General features: G+C 36.7%; 1 protein-coding gene across 1 annotated transcript; it reads right to left on the minus strand.

Moving 5' to 3' along the window:
- Positions 1–210: 210 nt before the first annotated feature.
- On the minus strand, positions 211–1927 carry LOC148803049 (exopolygalacturonase-like). Its single transcript, XM_088896672.1, has 4 exons — positions 1730–1927; positions 1319–1630; positions 698–1210; positions 211–598 (listed from the first exon to the last, which is right to left on the minus strand). Exons 1-4 carry the CDS (start codon positions 1847–1849, stop codon positions 374–376), a joined length of 1170 nt encoding a protein of 389 aa, XP_088752798.1. The 5' UTR covers positions 1850–1927; the 3' UTR covers positions 211–373.
- Positions 1928–11984: the final 10057 nt, after the last annotated feature.

Raw genomic sequence — 11984 nt, forward strand, 5'->3', positions numbered from 1 at the left:
ATACTTGGAGAACCTTAATGAACTTTGTTAAGGCCCTAGGAATTTCTTTCCTTTACCAAGCTCAAGTTTTAATGAGATCCAAGTTATTAGATGATTGTGCCAACTACCAATTAGAAGGATCCCTTGATTAAAGGAAGTAAAATTAATTTAAAGCCTTGGAGATATCCTATATTAGATGTAGGGATGGGAACAATGCAAATTTAGGGAGGGTTTTGTAAATTGTAAACCCACATCTAATTTTGTGTTACATATAAGTTCTAAAATAGCAAAATAGCATTGCACACACATCAAAATTTGAATTATTTAATTAAAACATGTAGAAAATACATAAATTATTAAATATCCTTCACGCAGTTGTTCCTGCATTGGGTGGTTAGCAAATAGGTGGAACTTGATGGCCAGTAAAAGTGGGCTTGACATTTAAACACGTAGAATTTCCGGGTCCTAGTGGTCCATTATAAACCAAGTTGATTTCTCCAATCTCCACATTCTCACAAGGCACAGCTGGACTGCATGAAATTATTACACATTCTTGTGTTGCCGAAGTGCCATGAATGTTTTCAAATTTAACTCCACTCACCTTAACACGTGATGGTTGCTGCAAAGAAGAAAACAGGAAAAAAATATATCATTAAACCCACTAAATCTTTATGTTGTACTAAATTTCCCTTAATACTAAGTAAAAAAAATTGCTTACCTTGTCACAGATTGCGTGTGGACAGTAGTTTTGGTCTAAGATAATTGGATTAGAGACATTGTTCATAACTATACCAATAAAAGAGATATCGGAAGCACTTCCAGGCTTAGAGTTGGGCCATGTTTTAATCCTCACACCATTAGCCGTATTTGTCAAAGTGCAATCACTTACATGCACTCCAACCACTGGTTCTTCATTGTCATATTTGCCTAAACTTCCAATGCTAATGCCATGCCCTGGTCCACATGTTACCTTGCTGACAGTTAAATCTTTAGTACCATCACCAGCTGAGACGCAATCATCACCTGTTCCAATTGTAGTATCCAAAATTTTCACTCCAGTTGATCTTCCAACATGGATGCCATCAGTGTTAAGACTGTTCTCTGGTGCTGTGACGGTGACATGTTGGAAAGTCACATTGTTTCCACCAAATAGAAAAAGGTTAAACATCTTGCTATTCAATGAGGTTATGTCATGGATGACACCATTGGTGATAAAGTTGAATCTTACGTTCTGTTAATTGTACCAAAACAAAAGTTTAATAAATTTTAATGTCATATCATTAATAGTAAGCAAAATAGAGTTTGGATTAATTGTACTTAATTCATCGAAAAAACTCACTGTTGGCAGTAGCCGACAAGTGTCAAAATGTAGGCTACAATCGTTCGCTTTCCAAGCCTGTTGTCCTTGGCCATCAAAGGTTCCACCTCCAAACACTGTGAGGCCAGTGATGGTTTCAAAAACAACCCAGGCATCGGATTTAAAGGCAGATGGATCGGCTGGAGCCTGTACCACCCCTTCAATCCGAAAGTTTATTTGTCCTTTGCAGGGTCCTAGAAACTTCACTTCATTCAATGTATACGTCCCTTTTGGAATAATAACTTGAGCTGTCCCTGTTGCTGTGCATGCATCTTTCCAAGCGTTCAACAGAGCCTTGAGTGTGTTTGTGTTTATACATACAAAACAAAACTTGTAATGAATTTGGCATTCTACATATTGAGTAAATATCATTAAAGTCTGTCAAACTCTAACCTGTGTGATGTCTGCACCGGCTGCTCCACCATACTTTGTCACGTCAAAATCTTGGGCCTCTGCAACACACAACAAAAAGAACAATAGAAATACGATTTGAAGATTCAATTTGGAACCCATTTTCTATTCTTGCCCTTCTACTTTCTTCTTCCTCTTAGGATCTATTCTCAATTGGTGCTAGAGTTTAAATGTTGATTATATATATAATAGAAGGTGTTCATGGTCTTCCACTTTATCAAAGTTACAAAGGCCAAAAACCTTGCAAAGCCAACCACATGTCAATAGGCTAGGTTACCAATAACAAAAACTTTTCCTAAATATAGATCCAGATCTACAACTCATCTATTTTCCCTCTCATTTTCCTCGTTCTTCCCCTATTAAGGAGAGACCCATGTTTATGAGCACCTGACCCTACATGTTAAAATAGACATTTCCCTTCTTTTGACCTACCCTCTCTCATTTTCTCTCCCCTACCACCCCAGCTAAGTCATCTTGCCTTTTGTGTTATTTAATTAAATAAAATATGTTTTACTAACTTTTGTGTTCATCCAAACAAATAATACATATTTATGATTAACAATTCCAACTAAAAAATAAAAGAAATAATATTTCAAATTAGCATTTTATAACTATATGAAATAAATAATCTATCAAATTCAAATTTACATCAAATGGTGATTTTAATCATAAGAAATTTATACAAATAAAATATTAATAAGAGAATAACTATCTTAACACTTCAAATTTATAAATTTGTGCATGATATATATCTTACAATTTTTATATATTTGTATAATTATTAGTTGATATTTTAATCTATGTTATATAACATTAGGCCACTCACCTACTACCCAAATAGAAGAATAGTTTCTTTTGTTAGATTTAAAAATATAGTTTTTTATACAAATAAAATTATGTGGTATAACCATATGGTGAATCTTTTATGCAAAATTGGAGGAATTCAATGGTAGAAAACAAAAATGCCTTAAATATGGGATTTAATGAGAGAATGGGAGTTAATACCTTAATCATAGGTCTTATTGAAGGGAATTTGATGAATTAAAAGTGATGACAATGAAGACAATAATTTTAAGATTCTTATTAAAACTTATGTAACAAAGGTGGGTCTGGATCTAGTGCAAATACAAGTGTGTGGACCTAGTTGTGTAACCAATTGTAAATTAACTCATCAATGTTCCTTATGCTTGGGACCCACATGGGATATGAGCCTCATGTATATAGAAACACTAGTGTGTTCGCTTGTGATTGGCTACACACCTAAGTTTGCACACTTGTTTTGAGATCGAATGTGCTCTGTACACCAATCTCATAACACACTTAGCCATGCATTGGGAGCATCTCCCATGCATGTATGTTGTCATTAAGAGATGTTCCCAATGCACAAGTACAATGTGCTATGAGAGGATGGTGTGAGGAGTAAATCCAAATTTACTTGTGTTCATATATAGTAGATCTCTTGGCAAGAAAGACTAATTGAAGCATAATGTGCTGATGGATCTGTTGCCTTTCAACTTTAAGACTTATATTTAAATAGTCTTGTATTTTAATTTGTTGTTTAACCAAACATTCAAATTGATTAGCTTATCACCCATACAATAAATTTAATCAAGAGTATGTTTCAATTTTACTAGTAGAAAAAACATTAACTTGGTTAACAACCAAATGACCTTATTGGTTGACTATTGACCTATTTAACTAGGTCAATAGGACATGAGAAAAGACATTTTTTTTGGTATTTTTAGCAGTTTTCATTATTAATAACAATAAATTCTATTTGCATATTTTTTGTTTAATATGAATATATAATATGATATTAAAAGATATGCTCTTTTTTTGCAAATTTAGTAAAAATTGTTATATTATTGTTATTATTTAATTTATTAATCTCATGTTATCTTGTTAGGTTAGGAGGAAAATACAGTTTCAATTGATTTTTATAACATACATTTTTTGTCAGTGATTTTTTATCATATGCCTAAATCAATTGGTTACAAAAAACCAATAACTTAACCACCATGCTATTGTTGTAGCAAATCAAACCACTAAACCATTTAACCCAGTTTGTGGATTATGGGTCAAACATTAATTCTCTTGCTCCTGATTTTAATTTTATTTTTATCATTGATAAAGGATCATTATTATTTAGTACACTTACTTTTTTAATATGAAAAATACACATTAATGGAAATGAACCCACATTTTCTACAAAATTTCTATTTTTAAGAACCTTTTGTTTTTATTTATTTATTTTTAATTTTTATTACTTGAATTAAGGAATTATAGATTGACCCATTTAACCAAGATGATTAAATTACTTACCCACCACCTAGATGGAAATAATGGATCATTTCCTTCTGTTAGCATTATTGGTCCTATGTAATTTGATGATCACAAATTCACTAAGGGCACTAATGTGTTTGAAGAACAAGTATGCAGATATTGTAGTTGTTTCCATAGATGGATTAAGTGGTATAATGAGAGAATGGATTTAATACCTTATATATGAGACCTGATGAAATTGAATATGAAAATGGTTTTATTTCTAATTTGTTTTAAGTTTTATGTGCCATTTTCATCATTAATACAACTATTTCTTGTTTATCACACTCATGTTTGTCTAACATGATGAATATATAATATTAAAGATGTGTTCATAATTTGTACAAATTATCTTCCTTTTTGTATTTCATTTATTTTGAATTTTTATTGTTCAATTATTACATCATGGGTTGGCCCATTTGATTCAAAATGTTTGAACTTCTTACCATCACCTAGACGAAAATATAGTTTTGTTTCTGAGTTGATTTAAAAAATATGTCTCCACTATTAAAATTGTTATGAATGGATTTAATTAGTAGAATTTAATGATAAGAAACAAAAACGCCTTAAACATTTGAATCAATGAGGAAAAATGGTAGTTAACATCATAAATGTAGGATTTAATGAGAGAAAATTGAATAAACTAAATAATAATATTTAGATTACCATTTTTTCCCTCACAATAAAGAGGGACCATATTTCAAAAAGCATAGTATTTTAGTCAAGAAAAACCCCATAAAACCTAAGACCCTATTCATACTTTTTATAATAGTATAGATATAGATATAAATTGTAATAGTCATCTCATGGTGGCTTGATCACATAGGTTTTCTTCACCCTTTATTTTGCATTTAACTTCACATGTATGGATAGGATAAACATCTCATCCCATCAAGACATATTAGCTATCATCACCATCAGTTATCAAGTAAGTGCCACGTATGCCCTCATCATCTACTTCATGTACAAATTGCAAAACATCCATTATGAAAGCTCTGAGTCCAATATTCTCCTAATCCTCATATTAGGTGGTTGACCCAACTCTCAAAATCAAAGCATATTTTGGTCATTAAAGCCAAATGCCAAAAAATCCCTACATATTGACTTACCCAGATCAAACATGCATAATTCAAGTATGGAAACTTGATGAATGTCTTTCAGTTTTGTTTAGTAAGGAAATATGTTAGAATTACTTTCTAGAACTCATTAGTTTCTATGAAAAAAATATTTTCTCATTGAAAAATGCATTTTTTAATCTCATTATAAAATCATGCATTCTAGAAAATCTCGAGGAATTTCCAATGAGAGATTACACAATTCCTTTGTTACAAAAACAATCATAGTCCTATATAACCACACAAACTTTATGGATAAGAGATTCCTTTTCAAAAACCCCTTTAGGAAGATCCAAGGATTGGCCTATGTATTACAATCCTTTTGTCAATAGCCGAGAGTGCCAGACAACTATGGAAGCATAGGAGATTCTAGAAAAATCTTTTGACCATCTTCAATTATCGTCGCTTTTCAATCATCTTTTATATCAACATTTTTGTCATGAAAAAGATTTTGAGTAGCATTCTTTTGAAAATGGGAAATTTGTTTCATTGCATTTTTGCACAAAATTGTTTACAAAAATATTCTTTTGAAAAGGATTTTGATAGCATGTTTATTTTACATTTGATTGATAACATGTTTGCACAAAAAAATTCTTTACAAAATATTCAAGAATATAATATTGAATTGAACCTATCAAATCCACTAATTTACATTTATAAAGAAAAATGATTTTTAGTTTCAAAAAATTTATAAAAGTTTAAACTTTAATAATTAAATAATTATTTTCATAATTAAAAATTATGAAATAATATTTGGTTAACCTTTTTGTTAATGTTAAAAAGTAAAAATAATAAAATAGAAAACAATCTATATAATATAATCTGATGTTACTAGGGTGACTCTAGCTCACTTAAAACCACCCATAAAATTTGAATACAAATTATGAATGATTGATTAATGAATTAAAAGTTGGATATTAACAATTCACTTGTATCACTCATGATTTACTTGTGTGGATATTGGCAGATTACAGGACACCACATGACTGGTTGCTAGAATTTTATCTAAGCATGCAGTCTACATAAGGAATGCAACTTTAGAGAGGGCTTGTTATTTCCAAATAAAACATAATGGGAATGAGCCATCCCCTTTCCTACCCTTATCAGGTGTAGGTGCATAGTGCTCGCTTAGTCCCTCAAAGCATAGTAAACATTGGATTAATATCACATGGACACTTGCGATTAACCTGTAGCCCATCTTTCCTCTGTGATGAACCTATAGTGCACTATAGGTCTGCAATGAACCCACGGTTCATTACACGCTTGCAATGAACCTATTCTTAGTGCAAGCCCAAAAGCAAACTTAAGTTGAATCGTAATGAGGTTCACATGTAGCCAGCTCTGCGATGAACCCTCAATTGCTACAGGATAACGATTTGTTAAGAACCAGGCCCGGATATTACCTACACATGTAACTTTGAAGTGACGAATGTGACAAGGCACCACATAGGTCTAATAAGATGTCATCTGCCAAATAGTGACGTCACTAGTGCCACATCAGTTAAGCAAGGTGCAAAAGGGTAGTAGCACACATGGGTTATGAGGATCTCTGAATGAAAGGAAAGTCAATCCTAAGAAAGATTCCCATAGGGACACGTGGTGAAACCCCAACAATGTTCCTTAATGATTCATTCCTAGTCCTCAGCCTTCCTCTATCCTTCAAAGAGACCACCTCCCTATCCTAGCCACCACCTAACCTACAATAGAATCTCTGGTTCATTCTTTGATCACAGAGAATGACCGCCCATAGAATCAACCTTACACCAATCCCCGAGGAACATGACAACATCCCTGAGAATACCAACCCCGGGGTTGAAAATCATTTTGAGGAGGAGTCAGCCAATCAAGTTGACATTGGAATACTTTCAAACAAGGTATACAAGTTCGAGGCCTGTTTTGAGGCTTGGTTAGAAAAAATCAAGTGGATGCAAGGACAAATAAGGAACGCTCTCCAGATCCTCCTCTAGCGGTCGGCCCAAGCTGAGCAATCTCCCTTCACCCTAGCCGCTATTCCCGCTGGCATCCCCGCTAACTGTCATGCCTCCAACCCAATTCTTAACACCGCAGAACAGCCCAACAAAACCAATCCCACACTTGTGTAGCCAGGGTAGCACCCCATCAACCAGCCTTGAGCCTTCACCCAAGTAGATCTAGTAATGAAGACTCCACTCAGCTGGAACGAGTTGAGAGAATATGTCCAAGGACTAGTGGTAGAAAACCGTAACCGAGCATAGGATTTCACTGTCTTACATAAGTCCTACTCTGACCGAATCCTGTACAAGCCTTACCCCATCAAATATGTCCCTCTGTAGCAGTGGCCACAGTATGATGGGCAGAAGAGCAGCCCATAGGAGCACATAAGAAAGTTCGAAGGCATCCTCGAATCCTTCACTCTTGATGGGGATCTTAAAGTTTTGGAATTTTCAATATCTCTAACCGGCCTAACGCACACCTGGTTCATCAGCCTCACCACTAGAAGCATTGATTCATGGGGTGAACTAGCCAAAAGTTTCTATCAAAATGGTTCACCCTAGAAAGGAAGCTGACAATGGCCGATCTGAGAAATATAGAGTAAGGTTTGGGAAAAGATCTCTTGGTGCATGACATGAGGTTCTAGAAACTAACTCACTTTGTCTTCGACGAGCATGCCACAAAGAAAAGCTTTGTCAAATAATGTGTGCAAGGGATGTGGCCCGCTTACAGAATCGGTACCGAGAACATGGAGGTCAAGACGTTCAGTTAACTATGGAGGTGCACAGAAAGAATGACGCACATGGTCAAGAACACCTCACACTAGCCTGCACCATATGGAAGGAATGAAGCGTATGCAATCGACCGGAAGCCTCGGAATAATGGAGGACCAAGGTAGGGGTCCTATTACCGCAATGCTGCCTCAGGAAAGAGGAATGACCTACCGATCCCTCTTCCCTTCCCCTGCACAAAAGAGGAAGTGATTATGATAATGAACAAGTTAGTTGAAGACAGGGTGATTAATCTACCACCACCAGTAGGAGTAGACCCAGAGAAAGATAGATGTGGCGGAAGGTGGTGCAACTATCACCAGTCACCACACCATAACCTAATGGTCTGTTTATCCCTAAGAAGATTGTTCGTATAGAAGGTAAAGTTGGATGAATTCATGAAAAGAGACCTAGCGGGAGTAGAAACTGACCCCCTCCTGACCCATGCCCAAGGAGGAAGAGACCGTTAGAAGACTGTTGATGGAGGTAACAGATTTCAATGAAAATGTGTTTGTCACAGAGGGGTCCATTGAATTGCAGGTAGCGATTTGGGACATTCTCTATCACATAGGAATTCCAGGTCATCTCAGGGAGGACCGCCTACCGTGTCCTCCTGGGATGACTTATGATTCACAACCTAGCTCTCGTTGTGTCGACATATCACCAGTGCATCAAATCCAAGCATAAGGGGCACATGATCAAAATCCCATCTATTAGAGTCCCTTTTTATAAGTTAGAGACTCACCTACAAGATGCGATCTATTACACGGAACTAGAAGATGAAGGGGAGGCGAGGATAGCCAAGTTAAAGGGGATAAAGTTACCAGACTTTGTTCAGAGCAAGCCTCCAACATCTATAGAGAAGAAAAAGAGAACTCTATGTGTACGGGTGACTGACGACGATGGGAAAAGCTATTACACCATCGTCGTAGGTTGTGAAGGTGAGAAGCCATCGACAACTAAAAAGGCCATTGCTGAGGTATGAGTTCATTTTTTTGAGTTTTAATTGTGAATTACTTTACATTATTCTAGAGCATGATCATCAAGTTGTCCCTAAAAGCATATTGTAAGTTATGATTTACTTCACAGTATTCAAAATATGTTTGGTTTGTCACAAAACACTATTATGAAACTGTTTCCAGAAAAGTATATGTGAATTCTCTCTTTTCGACCAAATTATCTCTTGATAACATGAGTAATGCAATCATGATTCCCCCTCTAACAAAACTCTAAGTAATGTTTCAACTAGAACTATTTCATTGGATCATTTTTACAAAATGATGTTGCTTTAATTTCATCATTGAATAATAAATTGCAAACATCAGAGGTACGACAATAAACTATATTGGACTCATAATTAGTAGCACACACAAAAAGACATTGAATAACTCTTACAATGATAGGAACTAAGAAAAGAGACTTTAGAATATTACGATGAAGTTCAAACACCTCCCAAGTGCATAACAGATTTCATCGACGTGGTGGAAGAACCCATAGAGGAGATAAACCTGGTGGTGGAAGGATCAGAGAAGAAACTACTATACATATCAACCAGGTTAGGACCCGAAGATAGAGAAAAGTTGATTGCATAGCTGAAAGGTAAAACCTTTCATTATTGCAAACCACTAAAACCTATTAAAAGATTTTAATTTGTGTGCACCTTCATTGAATTTCGAGACATTTTTGCCTAGTCGTATGACCAGATGCCAGGCCTAGACCTGGTCCTTGTCAGGCATTCACTATGCATAGAGACCTAAATAAAGCTTAGTGCAGGTGCTACATCAATTTTAGAGACCTTAGTGCAGGTGCTACATCAATTTTAGAGACCTAAATAAAGCTTGCCCCAAGGATGAGTTTCCCCTACCAAACATGGAGGTTCTGATAGACTCGACGACAGGCAACGAACTCTTCTCCTTCCTAGATGCTTATAGTGGGTACAACCAAATCTTCGTGGACCCTGTAGATGCACCCCACACAACATTTAGGACACCAATAGGGAACTTTCACTACAAGATGATGCCCTTTGAATTGAAGAATGCCAGGGCCACATATTAGAGGGCCATGACAAGTGTCTTCCATGACATGTTACATAAGGAAATTGAGTACTATGTGGATGACATAGTGGTCAAGGAAAAGAGGCGGGAAGACCATCCCAATGTGTTGAGGAAAGTGTTCAGTCGGTGCAAAACTTTCAATTTGAGGCTCAATCCATTGAAGTGTGTTTGGAGTGCAATCTAGAAAATTTTTCGGATACAGAGTGGACCAGACAGGGATACACTCAGATAAGAGCAAGGTGAAAGCAGTCCTAGATCTTCCGCCTCCAGTTAATGAGTCCCAATTAAAAACTTTCCTAGGAAAAATCTCATACCTTAGGAGGTTCATCCCAGATCTTGCACATGCGGCGATGCCATTAATGAAGCTAGTTAAGAAGCCTATAGAATTCAAGTGGGGAGAGGAGAACCAATGAACTTTTGAGTAGTTGAAGGTTACCCTTGCTAAGGCCCCAACCATGTCACCACCCAAGGAAGGTTGTGAATTCAAGATATATATATCACACTAGGTTCGTAGGTAATAGGATGTTTGCTAGCACAGGAAGAAAATGAAGGAGTAGAATGTCCGATATACTATGCCAGTAGGACCCTTAAACTAGTTGAGAAGAATTACCCTCACATGGAACAACAATGCCTAGCGCTGGCGCTGTCGTACAAAAATTTAGACATTACATCCTAGGTCAAAAGGCGAGACTTATCGCATGAAGTGACCCAATCAGGTTATTTATGAATGGACCTCCCCTTTCTAGCAGACTTGTCAAATGGATGATGCAGCTGAGTGAGTACATGGTAGAGTATACCCAGACTAGGGCCATTAAGTGTTAGGCAGTGGCAGACCTCTTGGCCACTTTTCCCTCCAATGGTGACTTTCCTATATTAGAAGAAATCCTCGGAGACATACCCATGATCGCAGTAGCTGAAGGATGAGAGTGGGTCCTAACTTTTGACAGAAGTAGTACTAGTACTTCTGTCAGTGCTAGAGTCACCTTAACTTCACCTGATGATCAAACCTCTACTTACTCCTTCAAACTCCAATTCCCCTATTTCCATAATATAACTGAATACAAAGCCTTAGTTCTGGGTTTGATCAAGGCAATAGAGTCTAGAGCAAAGAAGATTGAAGTGATCGGTGATTCCAAATTGGTAATAGGCCATTTTGATGAAAGCATGGCAGTAAAGGAGTTGACCATCCTTCCATATAGGACCCTGATCTAAAGGCTAATCCATGACCTGGACAGATATTTTGAACACTAGAGTAGAGCCAAAAATAGGTTCACTGACACACTAGCTACTTTGGGATCAAAAATATAGTGCAATAGAGACCCCAACCAAAATTACAACCCAAACACTTGCCAAGCCATTGACTGTCACATTAGGAGACTGGGTGAAAAAGAAGGATGAAATCATGGCAGATGACTGGTGGTATGACATAATTCAGAAACTAAGTAGTCCGATAGTGGGACACAGGATAGCAAAGTGCTTTTGTGGTTTCAACTAGTGAATGGGGTGCTATACCATAGACAAGTGGATGGGGTGAGAACAAGATGCTTAGGGAAGAGAGAGGCGAAGGCAATCCTGACTGAGACCTACAAAGCCCATTGTGGAGACATCACCAGCACCCTATATAGAAAATTGCAAAGGTTGGAGTAATATTAGCCTGCGATGAAGTCAAACTTTGCCAAAGTACAGTGCGAGTGCGAAAAGTGTATCCCGGAAGTGGATGGGAGAGAATGCCTCATGGTAAGTGAGGAAGATTGGAGTATAACTACTTGTTGAAAAATATAATCAACTTATACCTACTTGTTGCAATGATTTGATCAGTATAACTTGCATACCAACCTTTGAATATGTCTCTCATTTGCTCTTATCTCCTGACAACCCCAAGATTGCACTCTTATCCCCTAGCAACCCTAAGAAGGCCCTACCAACCCCAGGTGCGCTCTCTTATCTCCTAGCAACCCCAGGATTGCACTCAGATTCCCTGGCAACCCCAGGAAGGCCCTGGCAA

The sequence above is a fragment of the Nelumbo nucifera genome, chromosome 1 (genome assembly GCF_055504915.1).
Source record: "Nelumbo nucifera cultivar China Antique chromosome 1, China Antique-T2T, whole genome shotgun sequence".
Classification (NCBI taxonomy): Eukaryota; Viridiplantae; Streptophyta; class Magnoliopsida; order Proteales; family Nelumbonaceae; genus Nelumbo; species Nelumbo nucifera.

Coding starts and splice junctions, on each gene's coding strand:
- LOC148803049 (XM_088896672.1), bottom strand. CDS start 1,849: ATGGGTTCCAAATTGAATCTTCAAATCGTATTTCTATTGTTCTTTTTG. Junction 1,631..1,729: donor CCGGTGCAGACATCACACAG/GTTAGAGTTTGA, acceptor AACACACTCAAG/GCTCTGTTGAACGCTTGGAA. Junction 599..697: donor CACACGCAATCTGTGACAAG/GTAAGCAATTTT, acceptor TCTTCTTTGCAG/CAACCATCACGTGTTAAGGT.